Source organism: Drosophila serrata, unplaced genomic scaffold (genome assembly GCF_035046125.1).
Source record: "Drosophila serrata isolate PLE 108 unplaced genomic scaffold, ASM3504612v1 contig_362, whole genome shotgun sequence".
Taxonomy (NCBI): domain Eukaryota; kingdom Metazoa; phylum Arthropoda; class Insecta; order Diptera; family Drosophilidae; genus Drosophila; species Drosophila serrata.
Genome location: NW_028257260.1, coordinates 1,955,696 through 1,976,827, shown reverse-complemented (window position 1 = coordinate 1,976,827; position 21,132 = coordinate 1,955,696). Strand labels below are relative to the sequence as shown.

The following is a 21,132-nucleotide window of genomic DNA, read 5'->3' as shown; positions in this document are numbered from 1 at the left end:
CAGCTGCTATATGGCAACCACTGTATATGGCTATATAGCCGCTGCTCTTGTCCTAGCCCTAGTTGCTGTTGTTATTTTAGTCTAATTCCAAGACGCAGTTGTATTTGTTGTAGCGTGCCGCTTACACGCCAAAGTCATTTGCGCTCAAGTTGTTAAACTTTTTGCTTTGTAAGCGCTTTTTTCCGGCCTCAGCGGAAGCGGCGAAAGACGGGCGGAAAAGGCAGAAGGCGGAAGGCAGAAGGCGGAAAAGCGGTAGGCAGGAGACGGTGGGCGGGGGAAAAAAGAAAAGCCAAAGCTAGCTGAAATCCTCCGGCGAACTTGGCCCGCACGAAAAGTGAGAGGCGTCTGCGGCATAAACGAGTCAAAACTTGCGCAAATGTTGATGCCCAAAGTTTTCCTTCCCCCCACCCCAACTAATTTCTTTGAAGGCGGAAATTCGAGATATTGGCTAATACTAAGCAACAAATTGAGCATATCCAAGCGGCAGAGTCAAATAAATTATACTTCTTTTCTTTTGAGAACTGGCCACCATGAATATGCTTTAGATAAATCAAGTAGGGATTGCAAGTCATCCAAGTTTTATAGAAACAATGGGTGAAGGTAACATGTATTATTTATGGGGTTACAGGGAAGTAAGACCAAGAAAAGTGATTGAGTTTAGTTAGAAATTGAAATCTTAGAAACGTTTTTTAACATAACTTTTAACGCTTTTCCGAGAACTAATAAAAATCATGAGGACTTTGCTTTAACATTCTTGTTTAAAGCTGGCATGTTGCATTTTGTGATTTGTTTTCTTTTATTTGAAAAATATATTAAATTAAAACCTTGTTTTTGTTTTCTACAATATCAAAACGCATAATTTCCAAAACAATATCAAAGCAAAATGCAAGTGTTCCTTTTGCAAGTGTTCCTTTGCTCTGAGATTGCTCATACGCACCGTTGCCTGTCTAATTGTTGGTCAGAGTGCGACCTCCCACCTCCCACCACCACCACCACCCCCCTAAAGTTTCCAGGCCACTTAAAAGCCTCCCCTCTCCCCCTCTCCCCTCTCCCCACCACCCCCACCTCCCTGAGCTATCACTACGAGCTTTTAGAAAAAGTTGTCGTCAATCACTGGACGCGCTCGTCTGTCAAATAAAGCCAAACAAGCTTAGTTGACTTTTGGGCGCCGCACATTTGTCTTGCTGTGCCAGGACATCTCACAGCCCCTCCCCCAAGTGACCCGCTTCGGCCTTTAGGTTATGCACTGAGAGAAATGAATAACCAAGGAACAATAACTAGACCTACAATTGAACTAAAAAACATATGTATTCCCCTTTCAATCAGAAGCTTAAAACTAAATGAAGGAGCCATTTCCGATCCTATAAATTATATATATTCTTGATCAGCATCAGCAGAAGAATCTTTCTAGCAATCTCCGGCAGAAAAAATAATATTTCAAATTTTGTTCAACTTTTTGCAGAAAGAGAAAGGTTACATCGTTAAAATTTGCAAAAATTTACAAAAATTTTAATTTGTAAATAAAGTATGCATATTTATTAGCCTATCAAAAACTAACACAGAACAGCTTTCCGAATTTAAATTAATGCATTTTTGGCTTAGTTATGGATTTTTTAAACTTTGAAACCCAATAAAAAAATTACGTATACGTAATATTGCACCAACCAACATTGAATATCACGAATACGTCCTTCAGACTACGGATAATCTTTTCTTTAAATATCTAAAAATAGTCTTACTTTCAGTGATTTAATTTGTAACTGGGATACAGTCTTATTTATAATAGTTTATAATATCATTTTATTTATAAGGAAATTATACTTTTAGGTTTTCATTCAATATTTATTATTGAAGACGATTCTAGTTTTATTCAGAGGCTTAAAATTTAGTGATGGCACCATTCCGACCCTATAAATGATATATATTTTTGATCAGCATCAGCAGCTAAGTCAATTTAGCTATGTTCGGAAAAAAATATAAGTTTTTTTTTAGAATCTTGAAAATTGTCACCCCTCGTTAAAATTGTCAAAAATTTATACAAAAATTTTAATTTCCTAAAATTTTAAATTGGGTAAGCAGAATTATTAATCTAATAAAAACTAGCACAGAAAAGCTATCTGAATGTAAATCAATGCCTTTTTGGCTTAGTTATGATATTTGAAACACTTTGATTTATGCAAAAATTGAGAACATAATATTATTTATATAACTCAACACAGAAAAATTATATTAACGCATTTTTGGATTAAATATGATCGATAGAACATTCGAAATAAGTAACGGAATCATTTCTGGCCCTATACATTTTATTTATTATTAATCAGCATGCACAGACTTTATCTAGTTTAAAAATAAAATAATTCGCTTTACTGGTGTCACTAAACGTAATTCTTAAGTCTAGAGTAATCCAGTACAAAAAGATTTTCTTTTATAATTAAAAAAAAATAAAGAAAACCCCCTATATTTATGAATTAATTTAGTAATTCTTCAAGTTGTTTTTACTCCTCTCCACTCATTCAAGTGCTCCTTTTAAATCAATAGCATTTCTTAGCTTTGTATCTTTATTACTTAGTTATGTAGTTAGTTATTCATAGTCATAAAATCTTATATCACAATAAAATTTTTTCAGTGCATTTAGCACCGACACAAACCCCCAGAAAAAAAAAAAACGTGCCCAACGAGGCGACAACACTCATATTTAGGGAATGTAGGAGAGAGGCGCTTTGCATACCGGGCTACTCACCATCGACGATGTGCACGCGCACCGTGGCAGGATTGGCATTGGATGGGGTGCATGTGTAGACACCCGAGTCCTGGGCGATGGCCTTCTGCACCAGGAGCCGGCTGGTGGTCAGCACACCTTTCTCGGTGACTAATGATATGCCGCCGCGAGGTGAATCGAAATTTATGATCTGAAATAAATAAAGGCGAACACAAGCAGCTTAGTGCCAGGACACAACTTTGTTTTTTGCTTTTTTTGTTTTTTTGCTGTATTTCGGGGCAGGATTCTGGGAGTATGATAGTTAAATTTTTATTAATGACAGCCTGTTAGTCAAGCCAGGGGTTCTGACTGAGGCAGCTTAGTTTCCTTATTTTGCCAGGAACTTGCCCAAAATAAAAAATACACAACGACTAGGAAGATTTAAATATAGAAACGAGGAAGGAAATACCCTTGACATTTGGCATAATAAAAATTACAGAGGCTACAGGACTTTTGCTAATATTTTTTTTAGAACTTAAGCTGTTTTTTATTGTTTTTATTATTTTGAAATGATTTTAGTTTGTATATTTTTGTTTTAGATAAACTCAGAGAAAAGCAGGAATTCTTAGATTTACTTTAAAAACCATTACTTTTGTCTTAAGAAAAAAGTTGTTTATTATTTTTTTTATTTTGAAATGATTTTAGTTTATTTATTTTTGAATTATTTATCCTAACAAGAACTTTTGTATATACTCTACATTAACTTTTAAAGCATTTGCTTTTATCTTAAGTAAAAAGAAACAGTGTCCTGTCGATCCGATATCAATTTACGTTAAGTTCAAAATGTCAAATTGTGACGGTTTACGGTTCAAGCAATTACGAAATTGTAAGGACTTTTAGGGGTAGTTTTAAGTTTCTACTTGCTGGCATTATGGACACTTGTCAAGGATAATTATAGATACTATTCAGAGGGTTTTCTTTAGCCACATTTTAGATATATCTACTGTATATATTAGCCAGAAAGACTTGTGCACATGTTAAGTGGTTTGTTCGTTGTGGTTTGGCGGTGGTTTTTCTTGGTGGCTTTTCTTGGTGGTTTTGCTTGGTGGTTTCTTTGACTCACCTGTCGCTCGTGGGACCAAATGACGGTGGGCGGTGGCTCTGGGGCAAATTTCACAATGCAGGTGAGATTGATGGTGGAACCACGGTTAATGTGCAGCTCGCCGCCGCCAACGATTTCGGTGACGGGTTCTGGAAGGAGATAAAGGACGATTTGAGTACAGAAAAAGTCAAAATCATTGCATAAGCTGCGGTAGAACACACACAGACACACAAAAAGGCGCATAAAACATTTTGAAAGCTCATTTCAGTTAAGCCCAAACAACAATAAAAGTAAAAAACAAAAAAAAGAGGGGGTTTAGCAAGGATGAAGGGCAAAGGGCCAAGGACACTCAGAGTCGTCCTGAGCCTGTTTAAGCAAATTTATCTACCGTTGCGTTAAATTGTTTTCTTTCCTGCTGCGTAACCAGAGCGTATGTACTATAAGTAACCCCTCGGAGTGCCCCCGAAAGACCTCCCAGGAAAAACTCTGTGTGTGTGTGTGTGTGTATTTGATATTTCCACGTTTGTTTACTTTCTTATTCAACGTAAAATAAAGAAACCGCTGCGAATGAAGAATAAGGATAACAAAAAGCATTGCACAGGGACATCGGAAGAGGACTGGAAGGAGACCCAAAGAACAACAACAGAAAAAATCTCAAATTCAAATGCTAGGCAAAAGTCAACAACAAATTGTGTCATTAGTTCAAGGACATTGATTGAAATGTCGGTTTGGTCGTAACTAAAATTTGAACTTTTCAACTTTCTCCCTTAGAACTCGGACAATGTTGCACCCGCAGACACTTGGCTTTTATCCTTGTTGTTGTCAGAGAAAGTAACCAGAAACTGAGAGAAATATATGATTTAATAAATAATTTATATGATATAAAATAGCTTAATAAAAAATAGGAAGTTAAGTTAAAGGAAAATCTACCTCAACTATCAATGGTATGCAAATTTTTACATTTTTATAACCTTTGCAGGGTATTTATAATTTTAGTCAGAAGTTTTAAACGAAGCAATCGGAAAATTTTAAGAAAAAATATATAACTTTTACAGTTTTTAACATATTTTTATCTAATTTGATTCATAACTATTATTTATTATTATAAAATTTCGTTTTTAGTTTTATGAAAATTGGAATACTATATAATATAATTAATAATATAATAATATAACTGGTCATAGTTAATTAGTGATTATAGTTAATTAGTGTTTAGAGTTATTTACTGCTCATTGTTAATTACTGATTATAAATACTTACTCTTCAAATTTACTTAATGTTTATAATAATTTTTAGTTGAAAGATACTTACAACCGTTTCTGTGGCATTTATATTATATAGTATTCCAATTTTCATAAAACTAAAAACGAAATTTTATAATAATAAATAAAAGTTATGAATCAAAGTAGATAAAAATATGTTAAAAACTGTAAAAGTTATATATTTTTTCTTAAAATTTTCCGATTGCTTCGCTTAAAACTTCTGACTAAAATTATAAATACCCTGCAAAGGTTATAAAATGTAAAAATTTGCATACCATTGATAGTTGAGATAGATTTTCCTTTAACTTAAGCTATTTTATATCATATAAATTATTTATTAAATCAAATATTTCTCTCAGTTTCTGGTTACATTCTCTGACAACAACAAGAATATAAGCCAAGTGTATGCGGGGGCAGCATTGTCCAAGTTCTTTTAAAAAATGTAAATAGTTTATTAAATATATATAAATTATTACAAATAAATAAATATATTTATTACAAATAAATAAATATAACAAGAAAAGAAGACAAATTCGGCATGCCAAAATGTATATACCCTTGCAGTTTGTTATTCGAAAATCGTTCATTACTAAGCTTGAAATATTAAAAATTAAATATTAAATATTAGCATTGAGTTAATTTTAGATAAATATTAAAAAGCAAAAAAAAAATCATTAATATTAATTTGGAAAGCTTTCCTTTGTTAGTGTTTTATTAATTTAATAATTCTGCATACTAAATTTAAAATTTTACAACAAATTGAATTTTTATCAATGTTTTTAAATTTTAATGATGTAAAAAAAATTGGAAAAACGGCTAGATTATTGTTTTTCTTTGGGTTGAAAATAACTCCTTCATACCGTTACAAAATTACAAGCAATAGAAAAATATTATATATTTTATAATATCCTAATATAGTAATCATCCCCTGCAAGGGTATAAATAAGTAGAATATATAGCAGAAGAAGCTTATTATATGAGTTAGGGGCTTCATTAGGTTTTGCTGGCTTTTATTTTTAATTCACAAATTGCCAAGAAAAAAAAGGTAAACAAAGGAAGCTTTAAAGTGGATCGTATTTTTATACTGGCCCTCCCGCATTTAGGTTCCACCTTACAGCTAGAATTAGAAACAGATATTCACAGAACAAGAGTTCCCCAAGAGTGGATCGTATTCTTACAGTGGCTCTCCCGCTCTTAGCATCCACATAACAGATAGGATATGATACAGATATTCAGTGACCAGAGAGGAGGGGGGAATAAAATCGCACCGAAAAGCAAATACAAGAGCAAGACAAAATATACTTATTTTCACTCACCCATCGATTCCAACTGTAAATTTGTACAGCATACAACAAAAACTCTTCTGAATTGAAGGGTTTTTGCAATCGTTTACGCATTGTCTTTGCCATTAAACGAAAAACGAAATTGAATAAGACGGAAAAACAAACCGGACAGGTGCCTGGCCTCTGTTGTGGGACTAAGTAACTAACACTTTTCACTTAAACCTTGAATTAATACACTCTCTTTTATCACTTTCACATATAAAAAAAAAAATAATAAATAATTATAATTACTAGGATTACTGTAAAAAAAAACAAAAATAAAACATAATAAAAACACAACAGAGGCTGTTCTCGGTCTTTTCCTTATTTCAGAAATACTTTTCACTTCACTTTAATTGCACTTTCAATACATTTGGCACCTGTCTTTACTATTGCGTCGTTAGTTTTATTAACTTCTTTTTCACCGATCTACTCGCGCCGCGAAACTGTTTTGAAATGATCAACGGCAAAAGTTGCGGGAGAGGACGAACCCTTTAGAACCATGTAAGGCGGCGGCAGAGAGAGAGAACGTAAAGCTCTCTCTCATCAATATAAGCTGGACACTTTCAAAAAGCTTCGATTTCCGTTTCGATTTAAACCTGGAGTAACAATGCAATTTGCTTGTTTCTCATAGAAAACAAATACAAAAAACTAAATATATATATATATATATATATATATATATATATATATTATATATAATAATAATATATAATAATATATATTAAAACAAACAAGAAAATTTCGAATTTATTGCATATTTATTTAGCAAATTATTGTTGCTCCAGGTTAAAATCGAAACGGAAATCGAAGCTTTTTGAAAGTGTCCAGCTTATATTGATGAGAGAGAGCTTTACGTTCTCTCTCTCTCTTGCCGCCTTCCGTTATCCTAAAGGGTTCGCCCTCTCCCGAAACTTTTGCCGTTGATCATTTCAAATCAGTTTCGTGGCGCGAGTAGATCGGTGAAAAAGAAGTTAGATAGTTCTAATTCTAGCTGTAAGGTGGAACCTAAATGCGGGAGGGCCAGTATAAAAATACGATCCACTTTAAAGCTTCCTTTGTTTACCTTTTTTTCTTGGCAATTTGTGAATTAAAAATAAAAGCCAGCAAAACCTAATGAAGCCCCTAACTCATATAATAAGCTACTTCTGCTATATATTCTACTTATTTATACCCTTGCAGGGGATGATTACTATATTAGGATATTATAAAATATATAATAATTTTCTATTGCTTGTAATTTTGTAACGGTATGAAGGAGTTATTTTCAACCCAAAGAAAAACAATAATCTAGCCCTTTTTCCAATTTTTTTACATCATTAAAATTTAAAAACATTGATAAAAATTCAATTTGTTGTAAAATTTTAAATTTAGTATGCAGAATTATTAAATTAATAAAACACTAACATAGGAAAGCTTTCCAAATTAATATTAATGATTTTTTTTTTGCTTTTTAATATTTATTTAAAATTAATTATTTAATTTTTTATATTTTAAGCTTAGTAATGAACGATTTCCGATTTGATCTACTAATTCAATAACAAACTGCAAGGGTATATACATTTTGGCATGCCGAATTTGTCTTCTCTTCTTGTTATATTTATGTATATATTTTTTTATTTGTAATAAATATATTTATTTATTTGTAATAATTTATATATATTTAATAAACTATTTAAATTTTTTAAATAAATATATTTATTTATATATTAAAGCTAAGAAAATTTCTACAAATAAATAATTATAAATAAATATCTTTATATACAATATTTTTATTTATAAATAAACAAATACAAATAAATAAATAAATATATTTATATACAATATTGTTATTTATAAATAAAAATATCTATTTTTAAATAAAACTATTGTATATAAATATATTTTTTTATATATATATTTTTTTTGTAAAAATTGTCTTAGCTTGAATTTAATTCAATACTAAAATATATATTGTCTTTAATGAATATATTAGTTAATATTTATTAAAAAATGCGTTAATTTTCTGAACTATTTTTCCTAAAAAATGAAAACTAACTAATTTTTGACCGTGTTCACTTTGCTATCTATGTATGTGCTCTTGTTCAATGCTGATAAATTGGGATTTCTTTTGCTACGGCCTTTCGCTTTCCTTCCCCTTGTGTTCTCTTCCTACTTTTTTTTTTCTTTATTTGAAGCCCACGTTCAGCCATTTTGTGGAAGAAGCAAAATGGCTGCTTTAGCGCTTCCGCTTCTTGAACAACTTTCGTCAGTTTAAGACTTTCATCTGTGCGGAGTGAGTGTGTGCGTTGTGTGTGGGTGGTGTGTGTGTGTGTCTCTGAAACTGCAGTTACTGTAGTCGGCTAACGGTAATGTGCTCTCATGGCAAGAAAACGCCGCTAAAGGTTAGTGAAGTTATGTACTGGCAAATGGCTACCACTCGAAGGGAGGCAAAAGGCGAAAGTCGGTGGCATGGGCGAGGTCCTTCGGGTTATGCCCCATTTTCTTATGCAACCTACTCCTCTCGTATCTCTCAATCTCCATTTGAAGTTCTTTATGCCACGCGCAGTTATCTTGCCGCCTCTCGCTCCGCCGACCCTACGTGGCCCATTTGCCGCAGATTTGATCTCAGGATGCCACGGCGGGAACTCGGTCAAACTGATGTGCAATGCGAATAATCTTAACTAAACTGAACTGAACTAAACTGAACCTTTTTCCAAAAAACTTTTCCAGCTCATTTTTTGCCCAGGGATTTCACAGAAAATGTCGCACATAAAGGAAAATCTTTACTTCTAAGGGAATATTCTGTTTAAAAACTAATCCAGGCAAAGTATTTTTAGTTGAAAATCTATCAATACAAAATATCTATAATCTTGTTAGATATTTTGGCATAACTGCTCACAGCAGTTGCTTTGGGAATGCGGCTAACTAATATGACATAAATATTACGTATACGCCACCGGGGATCAGCTGGAAATCACAAAACGCCTTCGGGATGCCACGCTGTGCGTGTGCGTGTGGCATGAAGAAGAAAAATGAAGCAAGTTTATTATTTATGCCATTCATGCGACGAAGCATTCAAATAACCCGCAGTCCCAGGAGGTACACATATCTGTGACCTTTTTTTCCCTCCCCCCCATTTTTAATTTGGCCAAGATACAGTCTGGTCATGCGCTCCTGGGAGTTTTCCTAACCGATTATCCTTGCTGATTTTTTTTAGTTTTATGTGCTGGTTGGAGTTGAAGGGTTAGTAACTCCTGGTTGATGTGACTAATTGCTTGAATTTGGAGCAAGCTTAAGTTTGCACTTGAAACAAGCAAATAAATTAGATATCCTCAACTATCCTTGGTCTGCCCAAAGTGCGTGACCAAACTGCCAAAGGGGGACCTCAAAGGGACTCCTCCATAATACCTTCGTCTCGATAATCACCATAATTGCGAGTCGTCTCTGGGATGTGTGTGTGTGTAAGTGGCGCTTATGAATGATTCATGACTCCTTATCTCGGCATTGGCTCCACTCCAGGACATCGCCTCGCAACATACCGTTTCAACTGGACCTTATCGAATTAGTTGCTGCATTTGCGCCTTGCACTTTGATTAATCGCCATGTCAACATTTGAGCCTAATTTGCAACTTTTATGCCGGGCTTTCGAATGTGATTTATGGCCAAAGGGCAGTCCCGAAACACACACATATGGGTATGTATATGTATGGAAGGATAATATCACACAGAAACATACCGAAACAACCCCCCAAAATGTAAATGCCGCAATGTGTTGCCGCCTTTGTGCTGTAAATCAAACAATAAATTTCAATAAAAATACAAATAAAAGCTATCAAACGTGTATGTTCCCAAAAAAATACAAATAAAAAGAAGAAAATCATTCACAAAGGCTGTTGCTGTTGCCTTTCCTCCCAATTCCATTTTGGGTTGTTTACAAGCCGATTTTTAATAGGTCTAGGATTCCCTTAAAGAGTCTTTTTATTTCCCGAACCTGATGTGACATTTATGCTCATATATATGATCGTTTTGAGGGGCTTAAATTGCAATAAACAGCAGTTACCTGAGTTTAAGTAGTTAGGAACATTGACTTCTTGATATATTTAAAGCATTATAAGGTCTAAAACAAGGTTTTAACTATACATTAATACTTATATTTTTGCTAAATAAATCTATAGCCTTGTCTAACAATTTAAATATATGTAATTTTTAGTCTTACTTAATTGAAACTGACTTGTAATTGAATTAAATTTTTTTAATAGATCCTCTTTAATATCATATTTTCCCTGTAGAACAAATTCCTTGACTCTACTTACTACAAAACAAGTTATCCTTCTTGTCTGCCTTGATATTTATATCCTTGCTGCCTTGATAATCCCTATACTGCCTATTGGGTATCGTTGTTTGTACACTTTTTTATGTTTTTCTTTGCCGCCGTAAAGGTTAACATAATGCCACCTATAACATCACACAAGCACCCAGTTAGAGGAGCTCTCTTCCTACCCAAAAAAACTGAAACTGAGACCAAAGTTGAGGCTCAGAAATGACAAAGGCTTACACGCTCATAAACCTTTATGCCTTTTCAATTGAATTGTCCCAAAGTTCAGGAGCAGGGACCAGGGAGCAAGGACGACCTTCATCTTTTCGCTGGTTGTGGGTAATAAAATTTGTTGCCGTTGTCGCCATTGTTCTACGAGGCGCGATTTAATGATACCGTCAACGTAAATACACAGAGACAGAGAGAGAGTGCCATACGATGTCTGATAATGGAAAAAAAAAATACAAGAAAAGTTTCAATTTTTATAAAGGATATTTTTGCCTTAAGAAACATCTTGAAGCTAGACAATTTCTTGATTTATTTCTTAATTATAATGACTCAGTTTCGGATTTGTGACCTTTTAAGCCAATTAGTTGGGCCGCGTGGCTGGTACTTTGAAGTTCTGGCCAATTGAAATGGCAAATCGGTCCCCCGGCCGGGGGGAACGCAATAAGCACTCCGGCGGAATGGGGCGTAACAATGGGGCCAGCAGGACAATGACGTGGCAGGATATGGTTCATGGCACGTACACGGTTCATCGATTCAATAGTTGATTGGGCGACGGCTTATGAACTTGCCATCGACACACGCATATATAAATGAGAGAGAATGCCAAATGCGAGTGGCGAGTGGCGAATTGTGAAATCGACTTTTGTCCATTGATTGACTCCGCCTGTCCGAGCGAACAATCAGGACAAAAGGCGGCAGGAACGGGTCTGGTTTGGTCCTGGTCCTGGCCCTGGTCCTGGCAAACAGCTTGCAGTTGACAGGATGCAAAAGCCAGAATCTGTCAGCACTGCATTATATATTCAATATGCACCGCAAACGCCCAAACACAATGCATATTATATATGGCATTGGACAGGTCGACGGCACTCTATTCGATTCAATTCGAATGAGATTCGATGAGATTCGATGCGAATCGATGCGAATCGGGTTTCAGTGGTGCAAAATCATTGCACATTTGATAATCATTGAGAGAGTGGAAATTGTTTCGCAGTTTAAGCTTTGCTTTTTTGTGTTGAGCCTAATATTTCCGTTGCCATTTCCCTGGACGCTCGCTAAGCGGATTTTCCCCAAAAAGCCTAAAAAAAACTAACAATAAACGAAAGTGTTGAGCATGGAAATTGCCATAAAATATTATAGTTTATATATTTCTCAACTCGAATCTATATCCTTATCCTTTGGGCTTTAAGAGTGAGCAACTCCTGCATATCCTTAACGTATTGTGTCTATTAGTTGACGTCTGCTCCCAGAACCCTCCCCATTTGCGTTCACACTAATATTCAATGCCTTGGCTTGTCCAGGAAATTGACTTGAATTATTTGGCTTTCGGCATATCGCATGTCGCACCGTACAAAACCCAATAACTTTTGCCGATTCCTTGAAGGTCCTGCGCCAACCGATTTCATGGCTGTCGTCGCTGACAAATGCTGAGAATGAATCCTTCTCCTCCTCCTCGTCCTGACAGACGGACTCACTTTATTTGCTGGCATTTTGGCAAAACAAGGACGACGATTGTTAACGTTTGCCCCACGCTATTAACTAACACCACGAGCAGGAGCCGCAGGATATGAGAGAGACACTTGAAAAATAACTATAGGTTTTGGAATATCTATTCAACTATTATTATTCTAGGGTTTTAAATTGTCTTTCAGCTTTACTTCTAATTAATGTATATATCCCAAAACCCAATTTACAAAGTCTTATTCCTGCAAAGTCCTCAAATATTCCTTTCAGTGTATGTTAACCATTACATAGTTCGAACCATAAGCCAAAACCTGAATCCATATTAGAATCAGGAGTCTCAAACTGGGCAGGAAATTCGCCCGATTCTCAGACAAACAACCGCAAATGTATTTGTGCAGTTACCCCACACGCCCCCCCAGGGATCTTAGTTCCCTAGTTTACTAGTTCCCTGCTTCAGCTCCTGCTCCTGCGTGTCCTGTAACCCCTATCCGTATCCGTATCCATATCCCCCCTCTCTATAGCATAGTAGACACCCCACTCGAACCCCGGAGGCAAAGTGTTGAAAGTGGAATTATGTGTGTTTGTGTTGACATTATAATAATGGTTTGGTTTATGTTTATAGTCTGCCTCATGCAACCGTACACATGTTCGTCCTTTCGTCCTTCTTCCTCAACCTCCTGCTCCTGCTCCGATTCTGATTCCGATTCCGATTCCAAGTCCATGTCCTGCTCTCCCCCCTTACGCAACTTTTGGCCCCGAGTCCTGTGCTTCTCTGTGTGCTTTGCTTTCTATTCAAATATTGTGACAGTGTGAAAAATAAACAAATTTGCATTATTTATTTTCATATTTGTTTGTTGTTGGCCCTGGTCTTCTCTCTCTCTCTCTCTCTCTGTGTGAGTGAGTGTTTTCCTACGCGTTTTCCCAAGCAGGCGTCGTCCGTAATTTTTCCAACAATTAATAAAATAAATTATGCATTGAAAAGTGTCGACGGGGGACATTTTTATTTAAATGTGATACCCAGAAGAGGGAGTAGTGGAAATATATATAACAAATTTAAGAGGGAAAAGCAGAAAAATTTAGAGGAAAAGGACAATATTTAGCTTAGCTTGGGCTTCTGGCTCTTTGATCTCTGTGAATCTTTCGAAACAAGTTACTATTATTGTTAAAAACTATTCCAAGGCAGTCTCAAACTTTTTCTAAAAACAAAAAACCGCAGCTGCGGCCTGACCTGAAGTAAATCTAAAATACGCAAAAGATTGTGTGTGTCGTGTCATTAGTTTGCGGCGCCTAAAAGAAGGCAACGCTTCCTTCTTTGCCGCATCTCCTCAAGTCGCCTAAGATGTGATTTATGAGCCAAGGCAGCCACTCTACTCCATCTCCTTCGTCTTTGGATCTCTCAGATCATCATGTGGTGTGTCTCTGGGTGGAGGGAGGGGCAGGGACGTGGAGAGGCCTGTGAAAAGCCATAAAGTGCAAATGTTGCCCAGGGGAATCATCAAACAGCAAAAAGCTGCCATAAAACGACACAAACATGTGCGCAACACACCAACCAACGCGCGGTGTGCGGATGCTGCGGATGAGGATGCGGATGCGGATGGGGATGCGGATGGGAAGGTGACTGAAATGGAGACCCGGAAATAGATACCCTATCAAGTGGTCAACAGAGGGAGCAGGGAGCAGGGAGCAGGGAGCAGGGGAACGCCTGCCGCCAGATTAGATATCAGTGTAAACATCAAAGTAGTTGGCAAATCACTCACACGTAGCCAACTAAAAGTTCCTGTTACAGCTTCAGTTTCAGGCAAGGACGATCGCAAAGGATGTGGGAAGGAGCTTGTCGTGTGCCTGGCATACAAATTGGCAACGCAATCCCGAAAAAGGGGGGAAAGCGGAACGACTCGCTTTATTAACTCGGATTGTGCGGGGTGTGTTTGCGGGAAATAATACCATAATGGGGACAGCTAAAAGGGAGGCCCACTGGCTTTTCTCCAATTCCAAGACCAAGTCGGAATAAAACTTACACGACTCTTATTAAAACTTGCCATGTGATACAGGGGAAAAAGGTAATGGAAGTATGCTATATACTCACCCACAATGTTGAGATAGACAGAGTGTCCAATGGGGGGCGTAGTCGATATCTGACATTCATAGATGCCAGAGTCCTTGCGCTGTGCATAGCGGATCCTTAAAGTCCAATCCTCGGCATGGGGCGAATGCATGGCCTCGAAGCGCTGGTCAGAGGTGTACGTATAGCGACCCACCGTCAGCAGGTGTATGTCCCTATGCCGCACCCAAGACACCTGCAAATAGAGAGAGGAAAAGCACTTAGTCGTGGTTCTGGGTTAGGTGAGAAGACCCAAAAGTGAAGCCCCAACTGACTTTTGGGCTGCCTAATTGCGCGTTTACTCATCGATTTGACTCATCTGTTGGGGGGTGAGTGTGTGTTTGGGGTGTGTGTGGGGTGTGTGTGGCTGAGACCCCGCCTGTGGCTCGATTACGAAACGCACAGCTCACACGCACAGGGGCAATTACAGTCGGAGACTGTCTCCCAGCCTCTACAATACACAATTTAAATGCCAAATTGAAATCGAATGTGGCTCAAACACTGAGCAAAAAGTATAGCTAACAGAACTCTTAATTAAATTATCTTATAAAAGAAAGCAGAGCTTAGACCTTTAAATAAAATAGCTTTACTTAAACCCAATTTTCTAACAATTTCCCCTTAAAACTCTCTAAATATATTTCTCTCTGTGCCTAAATGCGACTAAGCCCCTGGTAACTTTCTGCCTTTTTTGGGAGCAACTACCCCGCATTTTGGTACGATCTTTGAGGGCCTGCCACTCTGCTCTTAACTGTTGGCCATAATTACGCGACGCTTAATTCGCATCGTCCGGGAGTGGAATAAGGACCATGCCCGTGACAAATCAACAAACGCATCGCATTTTGGGGGGTCCGGCAGCAAAAAGGAAGAAAGAATTCCATGGGTTTTCTGCACGTTGACATCGCCGACTCCGCCGCCGCCCGTGGTCTGTGGTGCGAAACAATGCCGGGTGCGGGTTGCCATTCAGGATTTGGGATTTCGGATTCACATTCACATTCGAGTTGAGTATTCAGTTGGATTCCAAAAACTCCACTGGTCCCGGGATTGGTGTTGCCTCTGTGTGTGTCCCCATTGCCCTCATATACTATATATAAGCGGAGAGGCATTGAGTTTTCCATCTGGCCTGGCTTTTGCATGTTTAAATGCAAATTGGAATCGAATATTTCGAATGATTGGCAAATGGAGCGTTTTGCTGGCAGACGACTCCCCACTACTAATCGCCCTTTTTCCACGGCACATTTTCATATTTCCTGTAACGGGTACAGACACACACTCAAAACACTGAGGGAAAAATTGACAAAATCGCCTTCCTGGCCATATATCGGATTGGCATTAAACGAAGAAGGGATTTAATATTATTTTCAAATCGTTTTTTAGGTAGTTACTTTGGTAGCTTACTGTCTGCCATCGAAGGTTGATTTTTGGTAGATTTTAGACTTTTAGAAGAAGGAATACTGTCCTGCTATTTGTAGAATTCAAAATTGGTGCAGTTCCAATAAAGAATACAAGATACTAACAAATATATAATTTTAGACCCTTGTTAGGTATTATAATTTCAGTCAGAAGCTTGTAACAAAGTGAAGGAATCATTTCCGACCCTATAAATAATATATATTCTTGATCAGCATCAACAGGCAAATCTTTCTAGCAATCTTTGGGAAAAAAAATTTTTTCAAAAATTTTCCGTTTATTTGAAAAAGTAAAGTAAAAAGTAAAGAGGTTACATCGCTAAAATTTGCAAAAATGTACAAACACTTAAATTTGTAAATTAAATATGCAGATTTATTAACCTATCAAAAACTAACACAGAACAGCTTTCCGAATTGAATTTAATGCATTTTTGGTTGAGCCATAAATTTTTAAAAATTTGAAACCCAATATAAATATTACGTATACGTAACATCCCAAACCAACATAGAATATTACGTATACGTACCATTGTCCTCTAGACCCCGGATAATCTTTTCTTTAAATATCTTAAAATAGTCATACTTTCAGTGATTTACTAAGTAACTGGGATATAGTTTCATTTATACCGTTTAAGGAGTTTAAACTTGATTAATAAGTAATTCATTTATTATTTTTACACCCTTAAAGATGATTATAGTTTCTGTCCGAGGCTTAAAAATTAGTGATGGAATCATTTCCGACCCTATAAACCATATATATTCTTGATCAGCATCAACAGGCCAATCTTTCTAGCCATTATTTGGCACAACAAAAATTTTTACACTTTTTTTAAATTTTATAAGTGGTGTTACATCGTTAAAATTATCAAAATTTGACAAAAAATTTAAGTTTTTTAAATTTTAAATCTGAATATGCAGATTTGTAAACGCTATAAAAACTAACATAGAAAGGCTTTTCCAGTTGAAATTAATGCATTTTTGGCTTAGTTTTGATATTTTAAAATTTTAAATTAAGCGCTTTAAATAACAGTAAATATACATTTAAGAAATTCGAATATTTCAGTTCTTTTTGGGGCCATCTGACGATCAAAACGAAATTGATTGCTAAAAGTAATAAATATACTGATTTGCAACTAAATGTTTATTTCGTCAAATTAAAATATTGACAAATTATGAAATAAAAATTTATTTTATTATTTTAAACATTTTATTAGGAGTTACATCAATAAAATTATAAACAAAATTTTAAAAAACATTTTAACTTTACAAATTTTGATACTTATAAAAACAAGCTTTCAGAAATAAAACAAAAATCTGATTTGATTGAATTAAGTTTCAACTTCTATTATCCCGCAACTATTATATTGATTAATATTAATTAAATAATTACTCATATTCACATCAGAAATGTATTAAATTTGGCATTTAATTTTAAAGTTTTTGTAAACCTTATCAATTTGTATTACAACTATTATTATTATTGTATAATTACCTAAAACTCATCGATTTGTTTGCCAATTTTTGCGCTCATTTAAGCCTATTTATATAATATAATTAAAAGCCTAGCAGATTTTGGCAAACATTGTGTGTCTTTTTTGTTTGTGTTATTTTATTTGACAGAGAATAACATAAAATTAAAATTACACTCCATAAATACCATATCAAATTTGATATTAATGTAATAACATTTCACTTGTAAAAGGGAAAGGGTATTTAGGTCTCGGTGAGTGCCAAACGATGGCGAGTTAAATGTGTTTGGTTTAGTCATTACGCGTAGTCTGTAATTATTTCGTGTGGTTTTTTCACTGTTCATGAATTTGTTGTTTAATTTGCACCAATAAGCGAGTAGAGAAGCTCCGCACTCTCCCCTCGCCTGCACTCCTGCGAAGGCAATTAGATAATTACGACAACATTATTAGCAAATTAATTTTGATTTTATGCGGCGGATGCCAAACGCCATAAAGAGGGAAATAGTGGAGGGATGAGGAGAAGTATGAGGAGGATTGCGCATTTTGCATGGGAAAAAAGGATATGGGGACTTCCCCCTCACTCCCAATGTTTTGTGCAATTTGAAATTGCGCATTTCTCGTATGTTTCTTGTTAGTTTTGCAGCTGATGTTGGCTTTCAGCCAAATCATTTGGCAAGGAAATGGGCAAGGATCCGGGTGGATATATCCTTGGCCCATATCGCAGAGCCAAGATAAATTCTCGGCAATATAAATTAAATAACAGCCAGACGAGTCCACCTAATGAGCTTCTTAAAATATAAAATAAAATCCTGTAATAAGCCGCTTTACGCTCTACAGTATTCACTTTTAGAAGTTTAAATTGAAATTGAATTTGAATTAATAGAAAAAAACTCAATGGCAATTATTCTGTCAAAAATGAAAATGAATTCAGAGAAATTGAAGCCATAGGCCGGGAGGAATCAAAGAATCTTTGTGTTCTGATTAAAATATCATAGCCAATCACAGAGCTATTTTTTTATGATGGTTTCCTTGTAGCCAAAAGGCAGCTAAAAATTGCATTACAACCAAGAACCCACCTCATGTTCATGTTCATGTTTCATCGATTTAAGGCACACAAAATCCCACATGAAACGGCACACTTGATGTGCCAGACTGACTCAGGACTCCGAGTCCTGAGTGTAATTTGCGAAACACTCGCATACAATCGAAACAATGCCAGAGTCCTTGAGCTCGCCAAATATTGTTATGCATAAATTTGATTGCATTTTGATTTTCAGTCGGATGCGTTCGAGAGCTGCAGCCCGGCCGGCATCCGCCCGAAAGCGATGCAATTTATGATGCTCCAAAAATGATTTCCTTCGCTCCGATTGCGGGAAAAATGAATGAAATAATGGTCTGGTCCTGGGATGAGCTCAAGTCCGGGCATCAGCGCCATTATTGTGTGTGCCAGCCATAATATTTCACATTCCGAATGCCGATTTCATTCGGCAGCTGCCACAAAACTCCAATGCCAAATGTCTAAGGAGCCTTGGACCCTTACCAGATGTTTCATTAATTTTGGAAATTTCGGTTTTATAATTGAAACTACATTGCAGTGAAAATGCAATACGATAAAGCTTTTACCTGGAAAATTTTATCTCTCTCTTTTTTTTTGGTTCTTTATTTTTTTTTTTTCGAGTGATCGAAGTATATACTAGATTTTGGGGCGGAAAAACAGTTGCCGTTTTCAGCAATTGCAAATATGCCTCGGGGCTTTTTTTGGCAGCCGGATTTAGGGCTCCCTTCCGCACTATTTTTTTTTTTTTTTTTTTGTGTGCCAAAAGGGGCGTGGCAGCAGGCGAAATGAACAGAAATTATGAAAGCAGAAATTTTCTAATTTAATGTGATTATTATTTGCACTATCTGGCGGGGCTCAGGACTGGATTTATTTAAAGCTAACGTTGGGAAAGTGTCATTAGTCGGGCAGTGGAAAAGGGAGAAGAAAAAGTAACTTAAAGTATCTTCAAATTTAATTAAAATTGTATATAATCGACATTTAAGTATTTTAGTTAGTGTTAAATATGACCATCATCAGAGCTTTGATTGTTTTTGTTCCTTCTTGCGACCTTTTAAAGATCAGAAAGCGATTCATTGTTAAAAATAATAATAATAATAATAAATATTACGATTTGCAACTAAATGATCGTTTAATCATTTTAAAATATTTTGAAAATTATGAAACACAAATTTGTTTTATATTTTAAAAATTGTATTACAGTTTAAATTATTAAAACTATAAAAAAATTCTAGAAACAAATGTTACAAATTTTTAAACTTATAAAAACTAATAAATACAAGTTCACAGAATTAAAATAAAAATCTTCAACTTCGATTATCAAAAAAAAAAATTAAATTGATAAATATTGAATACAAAATTAATCAAATTCACATCAGTAATATATAAAATTGTTCTTTAAATTTGAAAGTTTTTGTAAGAAAATTAACTTCAAGTTGAAATTTAATTAAAAATATTTATATATACCAGACAGGTGAGTATTTAAGTTAATGTAAAATATGTCCATCATCAGAGCTTTGATTGTTTTGTGTGTCTCGGAAAATCCTAATACACTTGCTCGACTTCCTGGTGTGACTTGTGAGTTGGAGGGAAAATTCCGCTTGTCAAGCCGAAAGATTGGGAAATGGGAAATGGGAAAACAGCAACCCAACCCACACCCACTGGGGGGCACCCTGATTGGCACTTCATTTCGGCTGCAGTCGGACTCCCACTCAGTTGCCAGTTATCGCCAGGTAGTCCCAATCAGCAACCTCTCACGTGCACCAACAAAGGCAACAATAAACTTGGCAAACAACTCGGCAGCCAGCAGGGGAAAACGTGGCTTGAGGGAAAGTGCGGGAAAAGCGGCTGCTTTGCGGGGTGTGCGAGTGAAAAGCGGCAGCTCCTTACATATTCAAAAGCAAGGACATCTCATAATTTGCGCTCGTTTCTATCGCCCAGCACGGTGCAATATAAACCAACTTAAAAATTTCACGCAGCGCAAACTTTAAGCTTCGCAGTCTTGGAAAAATAAAAAATAAAAAAAAAGGGAAGCAAAGAGAAGATTCCTAGAATGCCCTGGAAAAAACACCACTAAAAAACCCCCGCAAAACCTCCTCTTCTATAGGAAAAACATCATCCGGGGGTAACAAAGTGTCGCCGAAGCAAAGAAAAACAAGCAACGGGAGAAGCGTCGTGGAAAAAACTTGTCAGCGCATCTTTGGGGACACATGAAGCACATGCCGCAGTCCCGATTCGACTGAAGAATTCCCCTAACCCCCGGCCCCGGTCCTGGCGTCTTATCTCCGCCCAAGGACCTCCTCTGCCTTGCTCCTATTTCCTTTTTTTTCTCCCTCATCCAGGCAATTGGCAGAAGGGCAGGATTCTGAAATCGCCATGGTGTCCCTGTTGCCCGGTGATATGTGTGTGTGATGTGCCCCCAAAGAACTCAAAGAGACACAGGGATGGGTTTTTTTGGTAAGAGGTATCAAGGAGTACGATATCCTTACAGGATAATTAGACATCAGCAAAAAGTTTAAGGGGAAACCAGCAGAAAATATAAATAAGAAAAAGGAAATAAAACAGAGTAAAACAAGTAAAGAAACTAGATTTAGAAAGCCAAAGTTTACAATTAAATTGAACAAAATTGGTATTAAACATCGATCATAAATATGCTTGAAATATTTTCATTCTTTAAATCGATATTTATCGAAATCAATGTTTAAAAAACTCATAACTAAGCCAAAAAT

At 36.1% G+C, this 21,132-nt stretch overlaps 1 protein-coding gene across 14 annotated transcripts in view; it reads right to left on the bottom strand.

The window, feature by feature from the left end:
* The window catches only part of dpr8 (defective proboscis extension response 8), a 195,872-nt gene that overhangs the window by 61,163 nt on the left and 113,577 nt on the right, over nt 1-21,132 (bottom strand). For 10 of the 14 annotated variants that reach the window (XR_015273089.1, XM_086839131.1, XM_086839130.1 and 7 more), the window contains 3 exons: nt 14,460-14,670; nt 3,825-3,952; nt 2,744-2,912 (listed from right to left, as the gene is read on the bottom strand). Coding sequence is in view for 13 of the 14 variants with exons in the window: in XM_086839131.1 (XP_086695257.1) it covers nt 2,744-2,912; nt 3,825-3,952; nt 14,460-14,670 (508 nt within the window). In the remaining variant the exon portion in view is untranslated. Of the gene's footprint in view, nt 1-2,731; nt 2,913-3,824; nt 3,953-14,459; nt 14,671-21,132 lie in introns of all 14 variants that reach the window. The other 4 variants (XM_086839139.1, XM_086839141.1, XM_086839140.1 and 1 more) reach the window with 1 other exon arrangement.